Source organism: Pieris napi, chromosome 16 (genome assembly GCF_905475465.1).
Source record: "Pieris napi chromosome 16, ilPieNapi1.2, whole genome shotgun sequence".
NCBI lineage: Eukaryota > Metazoa > Arthropoda > Insecta > Lepidoptera > Pieridae > Pieris > Pieris napi.
Window position 1 is genome coordinate 11,735,623 of NC_062249.1, and position 20,386 is coordinate 11,756,008.

Consider the following 20,386-nt stretch of genomic DNA (forward strand, 5'->3'; position numbering starts at 1 on the left):
TATGACATATAGTTATTAAGAAATAAAACTAAACAGGAACAAAAAAACAAACTAAACTAATAAAGGATACATGAAAAACAAATAGTAAAAAGTGCACATGAATCATAATAATTTAATTTAAGATCAGTCTCACGTCAGTTAGTAGTTAGTACGAAAGTTAGGGATACGATGTGGACAGGTAATGTTTGTACCGAAGAAATTTAAAGGAAGATAGAGAAGGAGCTAAGCGAATAGGGACTGGAAGTGAATTCCATAGCCTAACTGCAGAGACCTTAAAGGTTTCGTCAAGAAAGAAGGAGTTATGAGATGAGATTTCAAGGATATAGTTTTCCGAAGAGCGTAAGCTATAGTTATTAATCATTTAGTTAGAATAAAGTTGATTTTTGTGATTTGTGCTTTCTAAAGCGAAATAATTATTTGATGATAACACAAGACGGTAATAAAACAGTTTTATTTTAGGTAATTTAGAGAATCTTCTCTATTTTGAAGTCGGTTAAAGAGACATCACCTCTAGTCCAGTCTTCGTGGATGTCGGCCTTGTGCTTGAACTTCTGCGCGAGGTACTCGAGTCGCTCCAGGCGCATCATTTCACTCAGGAGCCATTCCTCGAAAGCCTTTTCTGCGATCTCCAGACCTTTCCAGGATTGGGCGATGTCCTAAATGTAAACATTTTATATAACATTACAATAATGTACTTGAAATAGAAAAAATCGTTTTTTAATCATGTATAATATATTTACGTTCTAGAGTCGATTTTAGTTAATTAAATGAAATTGAATTGTCTGACGTAATATGTATACTTATAATCGTGTTAATTAATACGCGTGAAGAATGCGTGAATCTGGCAATTTTATTATTATCTTTTATGAATTCTTTAAAAGCGACACGGCTAAACAATATATATATATATATATATATATAGACTTTTGTCAATTTATTATATACATATATATTTTCAATTTATTTACGTATATAAAGTTGCATTATATAAATTAACATTTTTAATCTTATAATTTCAAGTTGTAATACTAATAAGGGCCCTTGCCTAGATGCTACACAGCAGGAGACTGTCTACTCTCCGATTTCCTAGAAAGGGAAAGTCTCTTTAACTTAACCTAGGTCTGGTGGTACCTAGGCCTCCAGCCAGGACCGGGCGAAGACCATTATAATACAAACTACGGAAATACATTAGGGTGACATTTATTTTGAAAAATCCACTTACAGAAACCATCTTGCCCTCGGTGGGCATGTAGGCGGGCCTGTTGCTCAGGCGCAGTTTAGTTTGAAGCGTGTTGAAGTTCGTCTCCAGCTTCGCCTTTTGCTCCACACGGGGAGGCTTGTGCTTGCGTCTGTTTAGAAGTATTGATATAGTTGAAATTATAACATTATCGTAACTTATTTTCCTATTTAGAAGACCATAAACAGGAAATTATAATATTTGCATAACGGTGTTTTGAGAAACGTAAACCAGAGACAATATTAAAATTTGTTATTTATTATAGATAATAACTATAATATAATAATATGTTTATACATAATATAAAAGATTGCGCTTTCTTATCAAGTCTTTTCTAATTAGTATCTATGACTTTTAAACCAATACAATCAGAATAGTTTTTTTGTTCTTTTCTTAAAAGACCCTAAGTCGAATTGTTTCTAATACTCCAGTGGGTAGCTGGTTCCAAATAGTGGTGGTGCGCGGCAGAAACTGCCTTAAGAAACGCTCAGTTATGGAACGACGGACGTCGAGGTAATATTTTATATTCAGCCTTGACGTCCGATGACGAAACTCAATTGCAGTAATCCGAACAACTCCTCTCACTCTCCATGAAAAATGCAGTAGAAGATACTGAGAGAAACGACATCTTTGGTCTTCACGTTTCAAGCGACCAACTTTGTTTTTCATACAACACGATTGTGTATCGTTTTTCTATTTAAAGTACCTGTATGTACGGTAGTCCTCCAACTTCTTCTGACAGCCGGCGAGCGAGTTGTCGGTCTGTCTGCTGTTCAGCCAGGGCATCGTGCGTCGGATCCATTCCAGCAACTGTAATTCATATTAACCTGCTGAAAACTATCGTGAGCATTGCAGTTTTAATGGAAAACTCCTCACGACGAAAAAGAAACTTTATACCGGCATAGAATAAAATTGCGATTAATTTGATAAAAATCATGAAGTGAAAAACATTATAATACAAACTATAACTATAAATAATGGGATAGGAATGAAAATGAAAAGAGCAGTGTTGGCCTAGTGGCTTCAGCGTGCGACTCTCATCCATGAGGTCGTAGGTTCAATCCCCAGCTGTGCACCAATGAATTTTCTTACTATGTGCGCATTTAACATTTCTTCGAATGGTGAAGCAAAACATCGTGAGGAAACCGGCTTTCCTTAGACCCAAAAAATCGACGGCGTGTGTCAGGCACAGGAGTTTGATCACCTACTTACCTATTAGATTGACAAATGATCATGAAACAGATACAGAAATCTGAGGTTATCAAAAAAGGTTGTAGCGCCACTGATTTATTCATTCGACAAAAGCTGCTTAAAAAGATTTCAAGATCATTTTAGAAAAGTTAGTTATACACGCGTAAAGTTGCATAGTATGTTAATTTTCTAAATGAACGGCGAAATTCGTGGATTTTGATAAAATTCCTTACATCACTGGCAAGACGCTCATACTCCTCCATGAGGCGCTCGTTCTCCTGGTTCACCTTGAGCACTTTGCAGATGCGGTTCGCGGCGGTTTCAGCCTAGAATATTATAAACTACATTAAAATAAATTTACATACATCTTTTACGTGTAACATAGCGTTTGGTTTGAAACTGAAAAACTTAGTTGTGATAATTGGTTGTGAATTAAAATAAATTGAAAACTAGCGCGAATTGGTTATTTAGGCATGTGTTTAGATTATGTATCATTAAATACTATAATTAATAGGAATACTGATTAACGTTTAACTAAAGTATTATTTTCTCTTTCTGTTAAATCGTGACTACGCTGTTATGAAAAGAGACAGATGCGTACTTAAGTTAGAACCGTACAATTACATTTATTAAAGTGAAAACTTCTTTCGCGGCGTTGTACACTTTTTTGGAATGGGTAAAAAATGTTTAACTCGCGTCAGGACACGTGACCTGATCAAAAATTCGTAAGACGGATGGAGAGTAGACAGCTGGCGCGGCGTATTTAATGTAATATAAATTGTCATGTTTGTGTACGATAGCGCAATAAATAAATATTGTATTCTAACACATCAATGATAGTACTTTTATACTGAAAATTAAAGCAATTCGAGCAAAATTATTCCCTAACCATTCAAAAATATCAAAAATGCACAAGGTTAATATTCAAGTTTTCACTTCTGCCGGCACTCCCGGAGTGCAACCCGTCTTTTTTTTCTGAACAAGTGTCTCGTATATGATTCCCGTGTTATTATTACAACAATCATTTATTTATTATTTAATATGCCGGTGCCTGTATTTAATAATTTCTCTTAAAACTAAGTAGTAATGACTTAACACATTGTTATTAAATGGAAAAACGAACCTTCTGAGCACCAGAGAAGCAATGGTAGTAGGAAGACACGTATGTCATGACGGCTCGCTCGTCTGGCATCGCCGTGTTCTGCAGATCTAGCAAGCGCACGCAAGCAACAATGGTTAGTACATGCTTTACTTAGGAAGGCTTTGACGCGTCACGAAAGGCTGTTGGAACTTAAACTGAGAAAGCGGACAAGTGTTGGGGCAGAACGACGAACTTAGCATTTTGTTTTGGTTTGGAAATATATGATTGATTTCTGGAAATTATATCATAGAATTGAAACTTTTTAAATGAAATATAAACAAAAGTTTTACACTAAATATTTTTATGAAATTGTTAATAAACGCCGTATATTTTAAAGTCCAAAGCAATTGCGAATTTAGTTCTCATACTGGTATTCTAAAACACCAAACGAAATTGTCTACATAGATCTGTAAAAATAATTTGTATAATCAAGACAAGATTTCATCAAGAAATTTAAATATAAGGCTGAGCTTAAAGAGGTAATAGTTAAAGCTTTTTCATGACTGTCGGTAAGGCTTCCATTCTGCTGTAAGTTAATAACAATAGGCATGGGGTTTAATAAAAATACACAAAACATCTTGTCTATTAGTAGAAAACTTGACGCTTCAGCGTAAGTTAGGGGAATCGGTATTTAAACAAAAGATATTGCTATCTTACTTCATAAGTAACAACGAGAGTAGGACAACAATATCGAAGTTTAAAATTCACAGGTTAAGCTGTCAATTTCTTAACAACTTTTCTAAGGAAGGCGATACACTAAACATGCTATAAGTGACACACTGTCTGGCGTTAGGGCTCTCGATGCTAAGGGCCATCTCAAATACCTGTTGCGCGCCTTGGAAGGCGTGGTAGTAACATGACACATAGGTCATTATAGCGCGTTCGTCCGGCTTGGGCGTGTTTATTAAGTCTGCAATATTATTACGTTTGAGATTCGAATTTCTTGGAAAGTCAAATGTATACGCCGGCCGTAACGTACATATCATTTACATGAAGAAAATTTTGGTTTTAATCATACCATTACATACTATTGCGTTTGAATAAAAGATTATTGTGTATGCTAAGATTTCTGGCTCCACGTACGATAATTCTCGTCATCTCTCTCATACTCTATATGTACCTAAACTTTGTTTCGAATACAAATCAAATGCTATATCATTTAAAAAATTACGTGTTTTATTACGACAAATACTTCTTAATAATGGCAACAATATAACGATTCCTATCTCTTCTCTTCTCTGCTATAAAAAAAACTACTAAGTCCCTGATCGTACTATGTATTCTACAATAAGAACTCACCATCTGGATCCAACATGCGTGGAATATCAAGATACTTCTCGGCAACATCGAAAGCTGTGTTGAGGTTCTCGAGAGGGTTGTCCTTCGAGAGCTTGCTGTAGTCGATCAGGTCAGGCCTGTGCCTGTGGATGAGGGCGCAGAAGGCGAGACCGTCCTTGAATGACAGGTGGAAGTTTTGCACGTTGACATTCTTGTAGGGGGCGGTCTTGCGCTGACACCAGAGAAGGAGACCTTCCTGCAATTGAGAAGCATCTTTGAGTATACTTTTTAAACAATACATCGTTTTATGACAATGGAAAGTAGATAATGTCTTTATCTATCGTATTTGTTATAAGTACTGTGAAGGTACCTACAAATTTTTTACTAATGAACAGATTTTTTTTTCAAATTTCATTTTCCATAAAGACATAAGCAAGAACTATATAAAATCACTAGGGTTACACATAAATTGTAATTTTGTCCCATTCAAAAAAAATTTAAAATTAAAAATGACGTGTGACCCACATATTTTTTATAAATTATTTCTTGCCTAATGTAACTTGTTAAGGAAAAACTATTAGTGAATCTAGCAAACCCATTGACAACTAAAAGCAATACGGAACTACACAGTACACTCTCAAAATTAATGATTACTTCATTCCAGTATTACCGATTATATAGCTAATAGATATGAAAAAGCTTGATTGATGTACAAATTCGATGAAGCTCTACGCACCCCTACCCTTTAAAATTAACTCATAGTAGGGTTCACGTATTGGACAAATCATTGCAACCCTTATAGTTTGAAATGGCCGTGATATCTTTTCTCGACTGCACTCAGAATCGTTCATTAAAAGTTAGTACAGAAATAACTTCATAAATACTATCGAATAACTTTATTGGCCTATTCATTAAACCAGTCGTCAACAAGTAACTTTGTAACTGATCTTCATCTTTAGATATATATTATGAGAGGTTATCTAATCAACATCCTTTCGTCTATTTCAGTTAAATATATGTAAGTTTTTTTATAGCTGAGGTTCTCCTAATGTTAAGTTAAGTGACGTATAGGACCTTAAAGGACCTTAAGTCGAATTGGTTCGGAAATGCATCGTTGGGTAGCTGTTTATGTAATATAAAAGTTTCAAGTATAAAATGCTAAAATTACCTTAGCGGTCATTTCTTCAACGGAGATGTCTTGAATGGCAAACCTAAGGATGATAGTCCAGATCATACCAAGTGTCATTTTTAGGTTACCATCGACGATTTCTTCAGCACCGATGGAGACCAGCTTTACACCTGCAATACATATGGTAACATATTATTTTCATTCTTTTCCCTTTCTGCTTGTATAAGTGTAATTAATCATTCTTTCTGCAATAGGTTTGGTATTTGATTGTAACATATATTTTAAATGGATATATAAGCAGTTTTCAGTTCACGCTCCAGCGTGCGGCTCTCATCCCTGAGGTCGTAGGTTCGATCCCCGGCTGTGCACCAATGGACTTTATTTTTTGTGCACCGTGAGGAAACCGGAAAAAAGTCGACAGCATGTGTCAGGCACAGGAGGCTGATCACCTACTTGCCTATTAGATTAATAATCATGAAACAGATTCAAAAATTTCAGGCCCAGACCTAATAAGGTTGTAGAGCTACTGATATATTTATTTCTTAATAATCAATAAATAAATTTAGTCTATGAAAAAAAGCTTACAAATATTCAAAATTAAAGAATACAATTGTGAAGGAAAATAATAGCAAATCGTCAATTCATTGAATCTTAGATAGATTGGTTTGTAATGCCACTCTATTCTCAGTCTTAGCAGGCTTTGATAAAGAAACTCACCTTTGGATGCAATGAAATCAAGTGCCTTATTGACATTGGCAATCTTGTGGAAACGCATTTTTCCTCGGTCTGGCTTCGGCAAGGTTTCGCCGGATATCACCTCCAGGAGAAGCATGAGTTTCAGCCCATTGCGGAAGTCCTCGTCTATGTTCTCGATGCCAGTTCCGGCTTTGCGCAGGTGGCTGTTGCACCATGCTGTGAACGTCTGGAAACGAAAATGTTGATTTATAATCGTGTTTCATAGTAATTAGTGAATGAGTGTGGTGGCTTTGTGAGATGAGAGTTATAGATGTTGTGCTTAGTATAGCTGGGCTCCTATGTAGAATCGTAAGTGTTCTAATTAATACGAATAGTAGAATAATTGTTATCGCGTTACCCATAACACAACTCCCTACTGTGGGGACTAGAGTTGGATCAATTATGTCACAACCATATTTCTGTCATGAATAAAGTTTTATTATTATTTTTATAGTCGTAAAGAGAAATAAAGATATAGTATATCGGACCTGATGAAATGGTAGAGTTAATACTCCTTCACGTCCAATTTTAATTTTATAATCTTAAAATAATCTTGACTTATATGAATCAATAACATAGATGTGTGCCCTTTAATAGCACAATACTTTTCTTTTATAGAACGGGGCAAACGGATAGGAGGCTCATCTGAGCTTAAGTGGACACTCTCAATACCAGAGGGCTCGCGAGTGCGTTGCCGGCCTTTTAAAAATTAATCAATTTTAAAGAAAGCATTGTTAAGTTCCTATCCGCTGTATTCCTGGATTTTTTATTTTTTCATAACTTTTCTGTTTACCAAAATTGTCATATATTTCAGAAAAGATAACTTGTAGGTACATAATAATATATTATTATGTATGACGTCACCAAATCTTTAATAAATAAATAAATGCCTTTAATATCATGCTTTATCATATTTCTTGAGTCACCATAAGTTAAAACCAAATTGACCACCATAAGTCAAGACATCATTAGCATCCTGTTATACTACGATAGTAATAGTAGTAAAAGGAAAGTAACCCACGACTATGACCTTCAATTTATTGAAGTGGATTCGTGTTGAGAGGGGATTCCCACGTGTGGAGCACTGATCAATACTGCATTTGCAACGGGGACAGGGAGGGTGCGACCCTCTCAGCTAAAACTCAGACGGTTATTGGTTTATAGCAAGTGGCTATGGTAATGTGTGAATGTGTAGGTTTTAAATTTAGAATCACTTCGACTTTCGGATCTTATTGTGATTATTTTTCCGACCCAAATATCGGCCAATAGAATTGCACCATTCGACGTCACGTGGTACAACCTACATGGTATTATACTGATAATTTTTTGTGAAAATTTTCTCTGGTCGTTGCTTCAAGAAAAGTATTAAGTAGTTGTTTTATTCATTATGAAATTCTTATTTGTTAACTGTACATTTCGTCTCATGGTGCAATTCTATTGGCCGACATTTGGGTCGGAAAAATAATCCCCCGAATACCACACGAGCTTCATTATAAGTGAATATTTTCAATGGATTTTTCCATCATATTGTCTTTGATTTACGAAAGTACTCATTTAAATAAATAATAGTTTGACGGATATACACTCGAATTTATAACAGTATGTAACGTAATTGAGAATGTGGTGCGATTTCTGAAAAGCTCACGATACTTCGAGTTATGTAAATAATATAATAATTTCGATTTTGAAAACAATTTATTCGTAATATTAATGATGTTAACCATTTATAATTCAGATTTCTTTAAAATAGCGGAAAATGTGTTAGCAATTATTATCAGGATTTGTCTTAGTTTAAAAAAGAGATCAACTATTTTATATTAGATTCTCAGATGATATTTATTTTATTTATTTATGAAAGTTTACCACATCATACATATAGTACTTAATGTACGGTATATGTTACAAACTCTTTTGTCCAAAACATTTGACAATTTAGGTAATCATAAATGTTACAAACAAGTTAAAAACATATAAGTTAAAATAAAAATACCAATAATTTTAGTTAAAAAAATAACAGCGGATTAGTTTCGAGAAAGGCACTTCACAATGCTTTCTTTACAACCGATTAGCCTACTACCGAATATATGCAGCTCCGGATAAGTACTATTCATTCAGTAAAATCGCGAAGAATTCGAAAGAGAGGTGCCTGAACTCCTATGATGGTTTTTGCAGAAGGAATTTGCAAACATTGATTTTTGACCTTGGGAATAATATTAAAATATATATAATCTATGCACAACATTCGATAAAGAGAAGATTAACACCGGAATAAAATACTCATATTTTGAAATAAATAAGTGAACTTTTTGTAAGCTTACCAAAAGGACTTAACAATTTCAAAATTACTATAAAAACTGTTACACAAAGCTAATGCCGAGATCACGTATTTGACCCATACGTTGAGCAATGAAAGTTGCAATATCTATTGTAAATAGTCCGCAAATGAGCAATTGTAGATATGAGAGTTGTACTGATGTAAGAATCATGTTCAAACATCACGACTATTCCTTTTATGCTATCTCAAAACATTGAGTCAACGAATGTCGATAGGTTCCTCAGGGTTATAAACTCACTATTGGAAGGTCATATTTGTTAAAAAGTGATATATATCTGTCAACTTGTAGAACAGTCACACGCCACGACTACTGTAGCTTTAGAAGCGGCGACAAACTTCTTGTACAGATTTTAGCAATCACTTGCGAACAGCGAACGTTCTTGCCACAGATAATGATTTGTACCTTAATACTATTATTATTACTATACTATAACTATTATTATTTTATTAAATTACTGGATTCCATTTTGTTGTATAACCAAAAGTGTATCAATTGTCGCCATATATGTGACAATTAATTTCATATATTTACAATCGGTTCAGCGTGTTTCATTAAAACGTAATGACAAAGTGACAAGCATTCACAGAGCATCATGATATTTATAACTTATAGGCAGGTTTAACTTTTTTAACGATTTGGAGGAACCCTGCCTAGGGCCTCCTCCAAGGATCTCCAGGTATTGGTCTTGGATCGTTTCCTAATAGTCGTTTCGAGTCGCCCTCATGGTCCATTAATCGTCTGATAGTCTTGCTACATGTCCCGCCCATCTCCATATAACCTTTTCAGCATAGTTTCGGGCATCACTAGATTTAGTCTTATCTTTATCTTTATAAATTTTTCTTAAGTTGAGAATGCTCCGTTCTACGCCCCTTTGACAAGTTCAGATTTTTCTTTTTATCTTGTCAGTATATTTCCAAGGCTGGCAAGCATATAGTATGTTTATGCGATAGTAAAGTATAGGTTATTGGCATTTAATATGCGATGGTCATCAGAAACCTGTTGACAGCTTATTTACTGGCATCTCATTGAATGACACATCAAACAATCTTGGCTACTTGAGTAATGCTAATTACATATGACTTTTCCGAATCTTTGTAATCCATAGTCTAATGTGGAGTTATATAGAGTGAAATGTCTTCTTGGAGGAGAACAGTGTTAATGGCCGATTTTGTTAAAACAAATAATGAAACAATTATATAATCTGTAAACGGTTATAGGTATGTACTATCCGTTATATATTACTATCCGTTCGCCTTTGGACTCGTAGATTAAATCAACTCAATTGAATTGGAATAATTTCAGAACAATTTTTCCTTGATAGCTCAAGATGAAATGGTATTTTGAGATCAAAATACATAATATAAATATTTTTGCTTAATTTATATCCGAGACGAGATATCTTTAGCTAAATAACAGCATGAAAGATCACGTGCCGACCGGTAAATTGGTAAAGGCAGCTGCAAAACAGGTGATGGAAGTAGGTAAAGCTACTTTTGTATGAATTGTAACCAGTTTACCACGCCTTTGGTTCCGGTGTTCAAGGTCGTTGCGATAATTCTTTAGCTTCATTTGTTGCGTTTTCTTGGCAATTGAAATGAGATTTACTGCAGTTTCAGTAGATTAACTTCACATTTTCCCCCAAAAGTACCGTGATTTTGTGTAGAATTTTCAAAGAATAGCAAAACAAATGTACGATTTAAGCTAAGCTAAGCACTAAGCTTTCATTTGTTAGAAACATACGCAGAAATTTATTATTTTTAATATGTACAGAATTTGCTCTTGAATATCTTCATATATTGTTGAAATCCTGTGTATAGTAAAAGATCTAAGCGTACAAACGGCAAGAATGTACCGTATTTTTCTAGAATCTACCGCAATACTTTTGCGATATGAAAGCACTGGTCGGCAATTACAAGGCAACAATAGATTGCGGGTGTAATTGAAGTAATTGTTACGTCTTTGCATTCTGTTATTGTTAGTTCACGTTTTACGGCGCATCCATTTGTAATCGCTATACTCGGCTTCCAGTACTCAAAATAACACATCTGCCTGTTTGTTTATCATCTAACTATGCCTTAGTGGTTGCCTGAGCCTTTGGGTTTGGGCTACATGTTTGGAATAATTCGTCATAGTCGTAGAATAGCGAATAGTAGATAATTAGTAATTCTTAAAAGGCCGGCAACGCACTCGCGAGCCCTCTGGCATTGAGAGTGTCCATGGACGGCGGTATCACTTAACCTCAGATGGGGCCTCCTGCCCGTTTGCCCCCTGTTCTATGAAAAAAAAAACTTTACAGGGCTGCCATTTCAAAATAATATAATCTAACACGATTTTTGCCATAACTATTTTAATACATATTTAGTTATTATGAAAATTGGCAAACAAGCAAACAAAAGGGTTTGTTTTGAATCAAAATAATAATAATAACATTAAATTACACTGTTTTCTAGAAAAATCACGTGTTTCTATCAATCCTTCACTTTAGCGACTGATAAATTTGAAATTTAAAACACATGGAATTTTTTTTCATGTAGCCGTAATATTTAATCAATGTAAGTGTGTAAAAGTGGATTTTGGATTTTTTTTCAAATCCGACATTGTTCTACGATCATGACGAATTCCAGAAGAAGACTTCTGAATTCCATGCAGAAGTCCACCTATTAAAAGAGATAAGATAAAATAGGATTACGGGCCATATAAATTTTTTATACGTGTTGTACTCAAACACACTGAAATCCTAATAACATTATTTTTAAATATTGGATACTAAATCATTTAATTTTTAAATCTATTAAATGGAGTAATCAATCACAAAATCATAGACAATTAATATCAATGAGTTACAGAAGTAATTTATTGCCAATGACACCGATAGAATCTTTAATATTTATAGCTAACTTTTCCTCATACTTTCGCTTTTAATTATAGCGCAAGGTCTCGTAACTTCAACGTACAAACGCAAATTTATGTTTTAAATATATGTATTTAAAACAAGAATGTCAGATATAATCTAAAATAAGTTTATAGAATTCATTTTTTTATTGTATTTGACTTATAAATTGTAAATTTGATTTCACGTATAGTTTATTTTTCATTTTAATGTTATGTTTATAATCTGTGATCTGTCAGCTCAATAAAAAAAGTAAATATAAAATTATATATAAAAAAGTAAATGTAAAATTAGAAGCATTAATATTTATTTCTTTAATGACGAATCACAAGTGTACAATGTGTTACCTACGTGAATAAATGATTTTTGAATTTGAATTTGAATACGAAATAATATTTTTCACAGACTAATACAGTCTAATAATTTTAATCATTCCGCCTTTACGAGTAATTTAATAGGATTGGTCAGAGCAAATACGTACACTGTGGTTTTTATTCCAGGAATCCATTGAAATGAATGAACATAAATGTCCTTATTTCACAAAATGCGAGAATAGTCGTGTAATTCAATAAGATTTACTTACGTTGAATTAAATACATATATTTTATTTGGAGTCTAATTATTATTAAGATCGCTCAAGCCTTAAACATTCTACCTAAGGACCCCAGTCATACTGACCATACAATTAGTGCAAAGTTGCCGTTGCTTTCCAATATAATAATGTTATTTCTAAGGAAGTACAATTGCCACAAAATTCCACCATATCTGCCATATGAAAGACCGTCGTGTTCTTTCGGCATCATAGGCGGAGTACAACATTTTGTTATGATTTACTCAGACCGGGAATCGAGCCCAAAACCCTACAGTGACAACAATACAAGCCCATTGGGCGCTATATTCAGTATTAAATCAAAGTAACAAACCTAGGACACACATTTGCTCTGGGTATAAATCAGGTGATACGTGGTGATTAGTGATTGTCTGTCGACATTTCGATGCATAAGTGACCGGACTGCATTCTGATACAGTTTGTCATGACTCATCATCGTGGCGTTTTACGTGGATCATACATGACGTAAATTTAGGAGTTATTTAAAAAATTCAACGGGTTTCACACTAATACATTGGTACAAGAATAATAAAAATAATGTGACAAACCCTTATATGCAAACAACTAACACGAAGACATATAATGTTTTATAAAAACTAAAGGAAAATTGATTTCAATGTATGAGGAGAGCAACTATCTATGGACCTAGCTCGTCAGAATGCTCAATCGGGATATCGGTGAGTTTTGGCCAAAACGCGTTCTTTGTAAGGGACAAATGGGCTGATGGGATGGTTTTAAAAGAAATGTGATTTACAGATAAACAAAATATGAACTAATATAAAATCTGCTAGGCTTATTTAAAAGGAATTTCATTTACCTACCAGGCTTACAAGACTTGTCAGACTATTTTTATTCAACTGCCATAAAATCCATAAATGCCTAGCATCAAAAACTTATAAAGTATCTAGCAAGACTGTATTTTTAAACGAATTTGCATACGACAACTTTCTTGTACTAGTGGAACCGGTTAAAATAAACACAAAACGAAATGTGACACGCGAACTAGTTACAATATTTTTAGAGATAGAGGAATAACAAATTAACCTTAGTGTAAACTCGACCTCGTAGGAAGTTAGTCCCCGACAGGTGACCTAGAATGTGGTTATATCTGCACGGTCACTTCTAAAATTATATTTGCAGGTGCCAGATATTCTATTATATTCCAAGTTTAAAAGCGTCTTAAATCATTTCGGCATCATATGTCGAAATGTCTGAATTAGCACGCATTCAAAATGGAAACCTAAGATAATGGGGAAAACTGAAAATATTTCTTGTTATTGTATGAAATCCGAGCGGCTGAGCTGAATTTTTGACGTCATCTTCCATTTTTCTACTATCAACACGTTCGAGAATTTACATATTAATATAGACGGTATCAACAAATACTGTATTTTTATAACACTTTCTAAGTTTGACAAAACTAGCGCGCATATGGTTCGTTTTAACAAATACATAAATTTGCATATTATGTCGCAGATTTTTCCAAACCAAAATCGAAAGAAATCGAATAACAAAACAAACTCACGTAGACTCGAGAGAATTGATAAACAATGTGATGTTCTATGGTGTTTTTAGGGTGCTCTATGTTTACAAGGTCAATCGAATTTTTTATCTGTATCAATTTGAATTTAGAACACGGCCTTTGTATGACTGTGAAATGTCAGAATGACTATTAACTATTATTTATACCGGCGACTAATTTATGAACTAGAAATAATTTTAAAGAAGTCAAGCGTGACACTGCTAGGTTATTGCTTTTGGCATGAGTTTATCTTAGATGTATTTACGGATATCGCATTTGTAGTTAAATTTTGAAAGTTGTTTAGAAAGCAAAGTTTTTAATATTATATTAATTGCTCCCATCATCAGTTACGAGTTATATAAATTCGGAAAACATCTGATGAATTATTTATAAGAGAAAATTGATTTTAGAAAGATGATAAATTATTCTTGAATAGCTATGAAATATTGAAGAACTTTATGAATTCCGGCACATAGTTTATATTTATGTAAATTAACTCTAGTTTTATAAGACAAATTAAATCATCGGATCACGGATTAAAAGCGGCAAAAAGGTATTTTTTTACAGTTATGATTATATTTGCGTTTAAATGCTAGGTATATTCTTATTTCATAATCAGTTCAATTACAATCAAAAGTCCCTTTCTGTCGAACTGTATTAACTCTTTGGAGAAAGAAGATAGTTAATTGTAATAGCATTATGTTGTAGCTTATGCAAGTACTACACAGTTTTTTTACGTACACGAATTTATTACATTATTTACATAGTTTCGTGATTTAAGTAAATTGTTCACAATTCCGGCACGCGAGCCCTCTCGCATTGAGAGTGTCCATGGGCGGCGGTATGACTTCATCAGGTCTTCCTCCTGCCCCCTATTCTATAAAAAAAGATCATACCTAGGATCATACCTATTACAATTGGAATCTGGGATCCTCTGGGAATGTGTCAAAAATTGGCTATGTTTGGTTTTTTTTTTCTATCGAGCGAAGTTATTTAAATCGTGTATCTATCTTTCAAGATGGATACATAAACTACTCAACTCCACCATATATTTTTTCCATTACTTCAAGAAACGAAGACAAAAAATGGAAAGAAACAATGTACTTTTTTGGAGTTTTGCGACCAGATAGGTCCTTAATAGTGTACATTGACTGGTAAAATACGCCGGTCGCAGCTGTAGGCGTATTGTACTGTGCCCACAGTAGTCATAATCGATCAAAATAATCACTCTTTGTTCTGTCACGTGCTTTGTTACCTCTCGGCTCTATAACTCGTTCACCGTTTAAATTGACTCATAAATGTCTATTAGCTTTCCATCGCTTCGATTTAATATTGTGTATTATTTATAAGGGGTGTCTTAAATTACATTACAATGTGCTACAAGTCACAATGGCAGTAATAAATTCGATATTGAATCGTGTTAAAGATGTACTATGATCTGTAAGGAACAAAAAAAAATCCTTCAAGAAAAGAGCGTACCAAGTCTTAAAAGGCCGGCAACGCATCTGCGAGCCTTCTGGTAATGTGAGTGTCCACACCTCAACCATAACCAATAAAGTGCTTGGAGATACAGTATTAATATATAGAACCAATACAGCACTGGACACGACCAATAGACTACAATTATATATGTTTTTTTGATGGTCTCAAGATAAGGCACTGACGGTACACCGGCAGTACGCTGTGTACCTTTTAAAACAACATAACAATTCGTTTTTTTTAAATTACGCATTAGACTCTGACCGAAGAGAAACACAAAATCCGAAACATCTTGAAGTATTAGACTTGTAGAAAAATATATAGATGTATCGACGAGAAGGATATATGTACTAATAAATAAACCCATACATAACATAAAATACACCATAATACAGTATAATATACTTAAACCTAATTAAGGTTCTACCAGAATTGTGTTTTCGTTGAATAATTTCAATATGTTTATACGGCCGCTTTAATTATTAATATTTCAACATTTTAAATGATAATTAATGAGGATTTGTACATTTGGATTACGCACTAAATTACTAATACACGAATTATCACGTTATATTAACGTTGCGTTGCCGGCCTTTTAATAATAATAATAATTTATTGCAAGAATATGGTACATAAATAAGTAAGGTCAAACAATCGGAAGTTCGCATATTCTGCCATATACAAGGCGCGCAAATTTGTCTTTAATTCATTTACACTATTAGTTATATGAATTAAAGTACCATACGTTATAAAGAATTGGTACACTCTTTTCTTGAAGGACCCTAAGTCAAATTGGTTCTGAAATACGGCTGGTTCCACATAGTGGTGGTGCGCGGCAGGAACTGCCTTAAAAAACGCTCAGTTGTGGACGTCGAGATGGATCGTGTTATATGTGTTTAGACCATAGATAAAAAAGAAATGCATGTTATGCACGTACTACATGTACAAACGCGCTACCTCACGTAAAATCTATTTTAATTGGCAATTTAGATAATGACATATTTTATATTATCTGTATTAAAAATACATTAACTAAATCACTAATAATTACTTTTAATTATTCGTAAATTCGGTCTTAAACTGGCAATAAGCAACAGCGTTCGAATGTTAACAATTAATTAATTTAGGTTAATGTGTCTGCTAATAAATGACAACACCTGTGAAGGTGTTTCACTTTGGTTTATAGCCAACTCGGTCAGTATCAACTCTATAAATAATAAAAAAAGTGCATACATTGCTTTCTTGCTTTGGCTATATATATTGCTTTGTATAAAACAAGTAATGTTATTTCAGGTTCAATATGGGCGGTAATGTTTGAAGCAATAACTGTGCGATTAAACAAATGCAGATGACTGTAGACCGTAACGGCCTACAGGACATGTTAAAAAAGCACAGATCGTGCCTGGAACGGTTCTGCGATAAAATTGTTGAATATATAAAGGCGGCAAACAAAACCCCAAGAACGGGTCTCGCGAGGAATTGCGTCCCGGCTCGCCCATGAATATTGTAGACAAAAATATTACAGATGTAGCCAGGGCGTCTTTCGCGAGACGTGTGATGTGCAAAGGTCCCTGGACACAATGGCAGGGGAGTAGAAAAGTGATATATTAAAAAAAAAACTGTGCGATTAAAAAAAGTGACGGAGTTTATTTGACAGTTTTTCTAGTCCGTTTTACACCTTTAATTTGAGAGCTTTTTTAATAAGTGTATTTTATCTATATGAATAGACAATATTTTGATTTGATTAATATGAAAGTTCTTGCCATGGTTCTCAATATAGGAACCGATACGTATACTCTGTTTATTTTGAAGTTAACTCACGTTGTATTATGAACGTAAAAGGTGCGCAAAGGTTAATGACCCATGAATGATTTTGATAAGATTGTGAAAGTAAATAGCGGCCTTGTAAATATTTGTATTTTTTAATTCCTACTCGTCTGTCAGTCGTAAAAATGTTTTGGAATAAATATAGCCTTCTTAGCGTAAATAACAGATATTAAAAGTATTCTGCCTTATAAACGTAGGTCAAAAGGATGGTGCTTCTTTTTACATGGAAACATTTTGTTACCATGGTAACCATGGCAACAATTAAATCGAAGTTTATAATCATGTTTCACTACAGATATAGTGATAACTTGTAAGACCAAGTTGTACTCACGAATTGTGCTCTGAGTCGAAGTTAAGTATCTCCTTAATACCTGAAATAAGAATTTTATGCGTTAATATATAATTCAATATTATAATATATCTTGATTCTATCAATAGTAAAATATAATAATAATAATACATTTTTGAATTGCACTATCGAAATCAGTATTAATATATAATACGAAATTTAAAACCCTCTCTAAAACAGTGTAATACAAGTGATATACATTATGATTAATTTAAGACGAAAAAGGCGGTTTTTCAATTTAAGATTCGATTATAATGCACATAAGGCATAGACCAAGCTAGCATAGACACGGAAAAGGTAGAATTTTTAACCAATAATTTTTATATTTCTAGAATGTTATAAGTTCTATACGGTAGATTTAACATATACTATAATAAAATAATAAAGTAATGGTGTTTTTCGAAACACAAAACTTGTTAGATCTTAGCGATTGCCTAAAAATAATATGAATACGTATTTTCGTCAAGATAGTAATAATTTGTCGTGTGGGCGTGTAAATCCGTGGTCTGGGATATTTTCAACTATTGAAGGTTATGAAACATGCGTACAACACAGATACTTCTAGAACAAGTTTTTACATATATTTATAAATTGTATCTATTTCTATCTATAAGTATTACATATAGCGAATACTCCTTTTGCATGTGTGTTCTATTTTTGCGTATAATAATAAATAATAGAGATAGTTCAGAGATATTTAAAAATATAGAAGTAGAATGAATTAGTTTCTATTTTCATTGAATATCTGTTACCACAGTGGAACAACAAAAACCTTGAAAAGATTTGTTAAAATGATTTAAGGAAAATAATTTTTTTTTTATTTTAAATTTAAACAACTGTCCCAAAGTTTTGCTTTACACTATTTGACTTAAAAACGTGCTACCATTGGTAAAACTCTTCTTAATAAATGATTAAATGTATAGATGATAAATAAAAAAATACAGTCAACCAGACAAATTTATCGCAATTTGAAGGTGTCTCAAACAAATTGATTAACAAAGATGGAGATTAAAATAATCATCAGATCAGATCGATAGCGCGTACACGCAGTAAACCTACTTCGCTGACCAGTTAAAACTAAAAATATCTAAAGCACAAAAGTTCTCGCAACGTTCCAGTGTAAATATTCAGGAAATGAGGCAATTAATCTAGGGCATGATTGAGATGTTATAAATATTTCCCACGTAACCGGTACTCTAAATAAGGAGTACTCATTGCTATGTTGGTATGTATTAATTTATTTCGTAATACAACAGCTAACATAGATTATTATATATATAACAAAAAACAATTACACTTACTCATTCACTTACATGCACTCAGACGTGTTAAAAAAAACAAAAATAATTAGAAAAAGGTTGTGTATATATATATATTTTTTTAATGGAATTTATTATTAAGTTTATTATGGAAGAGCTGGGACAGGTATATTTTCACTTAAAAGGGTTCCCAAATTTTATACGTAATGAATTTTTGTCAGATGAATCACATTTTTTTTATATAGCCAAATATAGAACACATAATATTATATACAAAAAGGTTCAAACATTTCCGGAAGGAAAAAAATATTAAATATATTTAACTAAGTTATATCTAATTCGTGTTGTGTGATGGTGAGAAAGATAGTATTGATCACAAAATATCATATTTAGATAGCTAATAATAATATATAATATTATGTACTTTACGGTAAAAATAAATTCATAATAATAAATAAAATAAAAATAAAATAAAAATAAAATAAAAAGCCTTTTATTTCTTGCTTTCTATAAGTATTACAATTTCATAACAATATTTAATTTAATGTTTTTTTTTTGCAAGAACCCTCTCCATGAAAGGTAAAGGCCTCCTCCAGAGAAGACCAGTATTCTCTGTTCTCTGCCGCTCGTAACCAATGAGTGCCTGCCACTTTTGTGATGTCGTCTACCCAGCGTGCATTTGGTCTTCCTGTCTTTCTTTGTCCTAGTGGGCCTGTCCATTGTGTTGTCTCTCTTGTCCATCTATTATCGCTTAGCCTCGCTACGTGACCCGCCCATCGCCATTTGAGCTTTTGTGAGTAATTGAGGGCGTCAATGGCTTGAGTTTTCTGTCTTATATGAGTGTGGCGGATCTTTTGGATTTTCCTTATTTTCAGAATGCTCCTCTCCATACTCCTTTGGCTGGATATAATTTTATTTTTTACTTTTCTAGTAAATTTCCAAGTTTGGCAGGCGTATGTTAATGAGGGCAGTAGGCAGGTGTTCATAACTTTCGTTTTCATTCGTATAGTCATTTTACTTTTGAGTATTTCTTTGAAGCTCCAGAACTTTTTCCATGTGATGTTGATTCTTCTCTCTACTTCTTGTTCGTTATTTTTTTGGCTAAATGAAATTTGCTTTCCCAGGTAAATGTAGGCGTTTACATATGTTAGGGGTGAGTTTTCCAGGTATATTGGTCTTTCAGTATGGTTCGTCATGACGTTAGTTTTTGTTAGGTTGATTTCCAAGCCCACTTTACGACTTTCTTCGTGTAGAGCGTTAATCATTCCTTGTAGTTGGTTTGTATTCTCTGAGAGCAGGACTATATCGTCAGCAAATCTTAAATGACTCAAGTAACGTCCTTTTATATTTATGCCAACTTTTTCCCAAACTAGTTTACCAATGATGGCCTGTAGCACCGCTAT

The 20,386-nt window shown here is 33.5% G+C and overlaps 1 protein-coding gene across 2 annotated transcripts in view; it reads right to left on the reverse strand.

The window, feature by feature from the left end:
- Positions 1–20,386, reverse strand: part of LOC125057503 (alpha-actinin, sarcomeric) — a 45,615-nt gene that overhangs the window by 5,826 nt on the left and 19,403 nt on the right. The window contains exons 2-9 of one of the 2 annotated variants that reach the window (XM_047661228.1): positions 6,694–6,898; positions 6,016–6,146; positions 4,869–5,103; positions 3,552–3,637; positions 2,662–2,754; positions 1,944–2,047; positions 1,223–1,349; positions 509–656 (exon numbers count right to left, since the gene is read on the reverse strand). In XM_047661228.1, coding sequence (XP_047517184.1) covers positions 509–656; positions 1,223–1,349; positions 1,944–2,047; positions 2,662–2,754; positions 3,552–3,637; positions 4,869–5,103; positions 6,016–6,146; positions 6,694–6,898 — 1,129 coding nt within the window. Of the gene's footprint in view, positions 1–508; positions 657–1,222; positions 1,350–1,943; positions 2,048–2,661; positions 2,755–3,551; positions 3,638–4,393; positions 4,480–4,868; positions 5,104–6,015; positions 6,147–6,693; positions 6,899–20,386 lie in introns of both variants that reach the window. The other variant, XM_047661226.1, reaches the window with a different exon arrangement.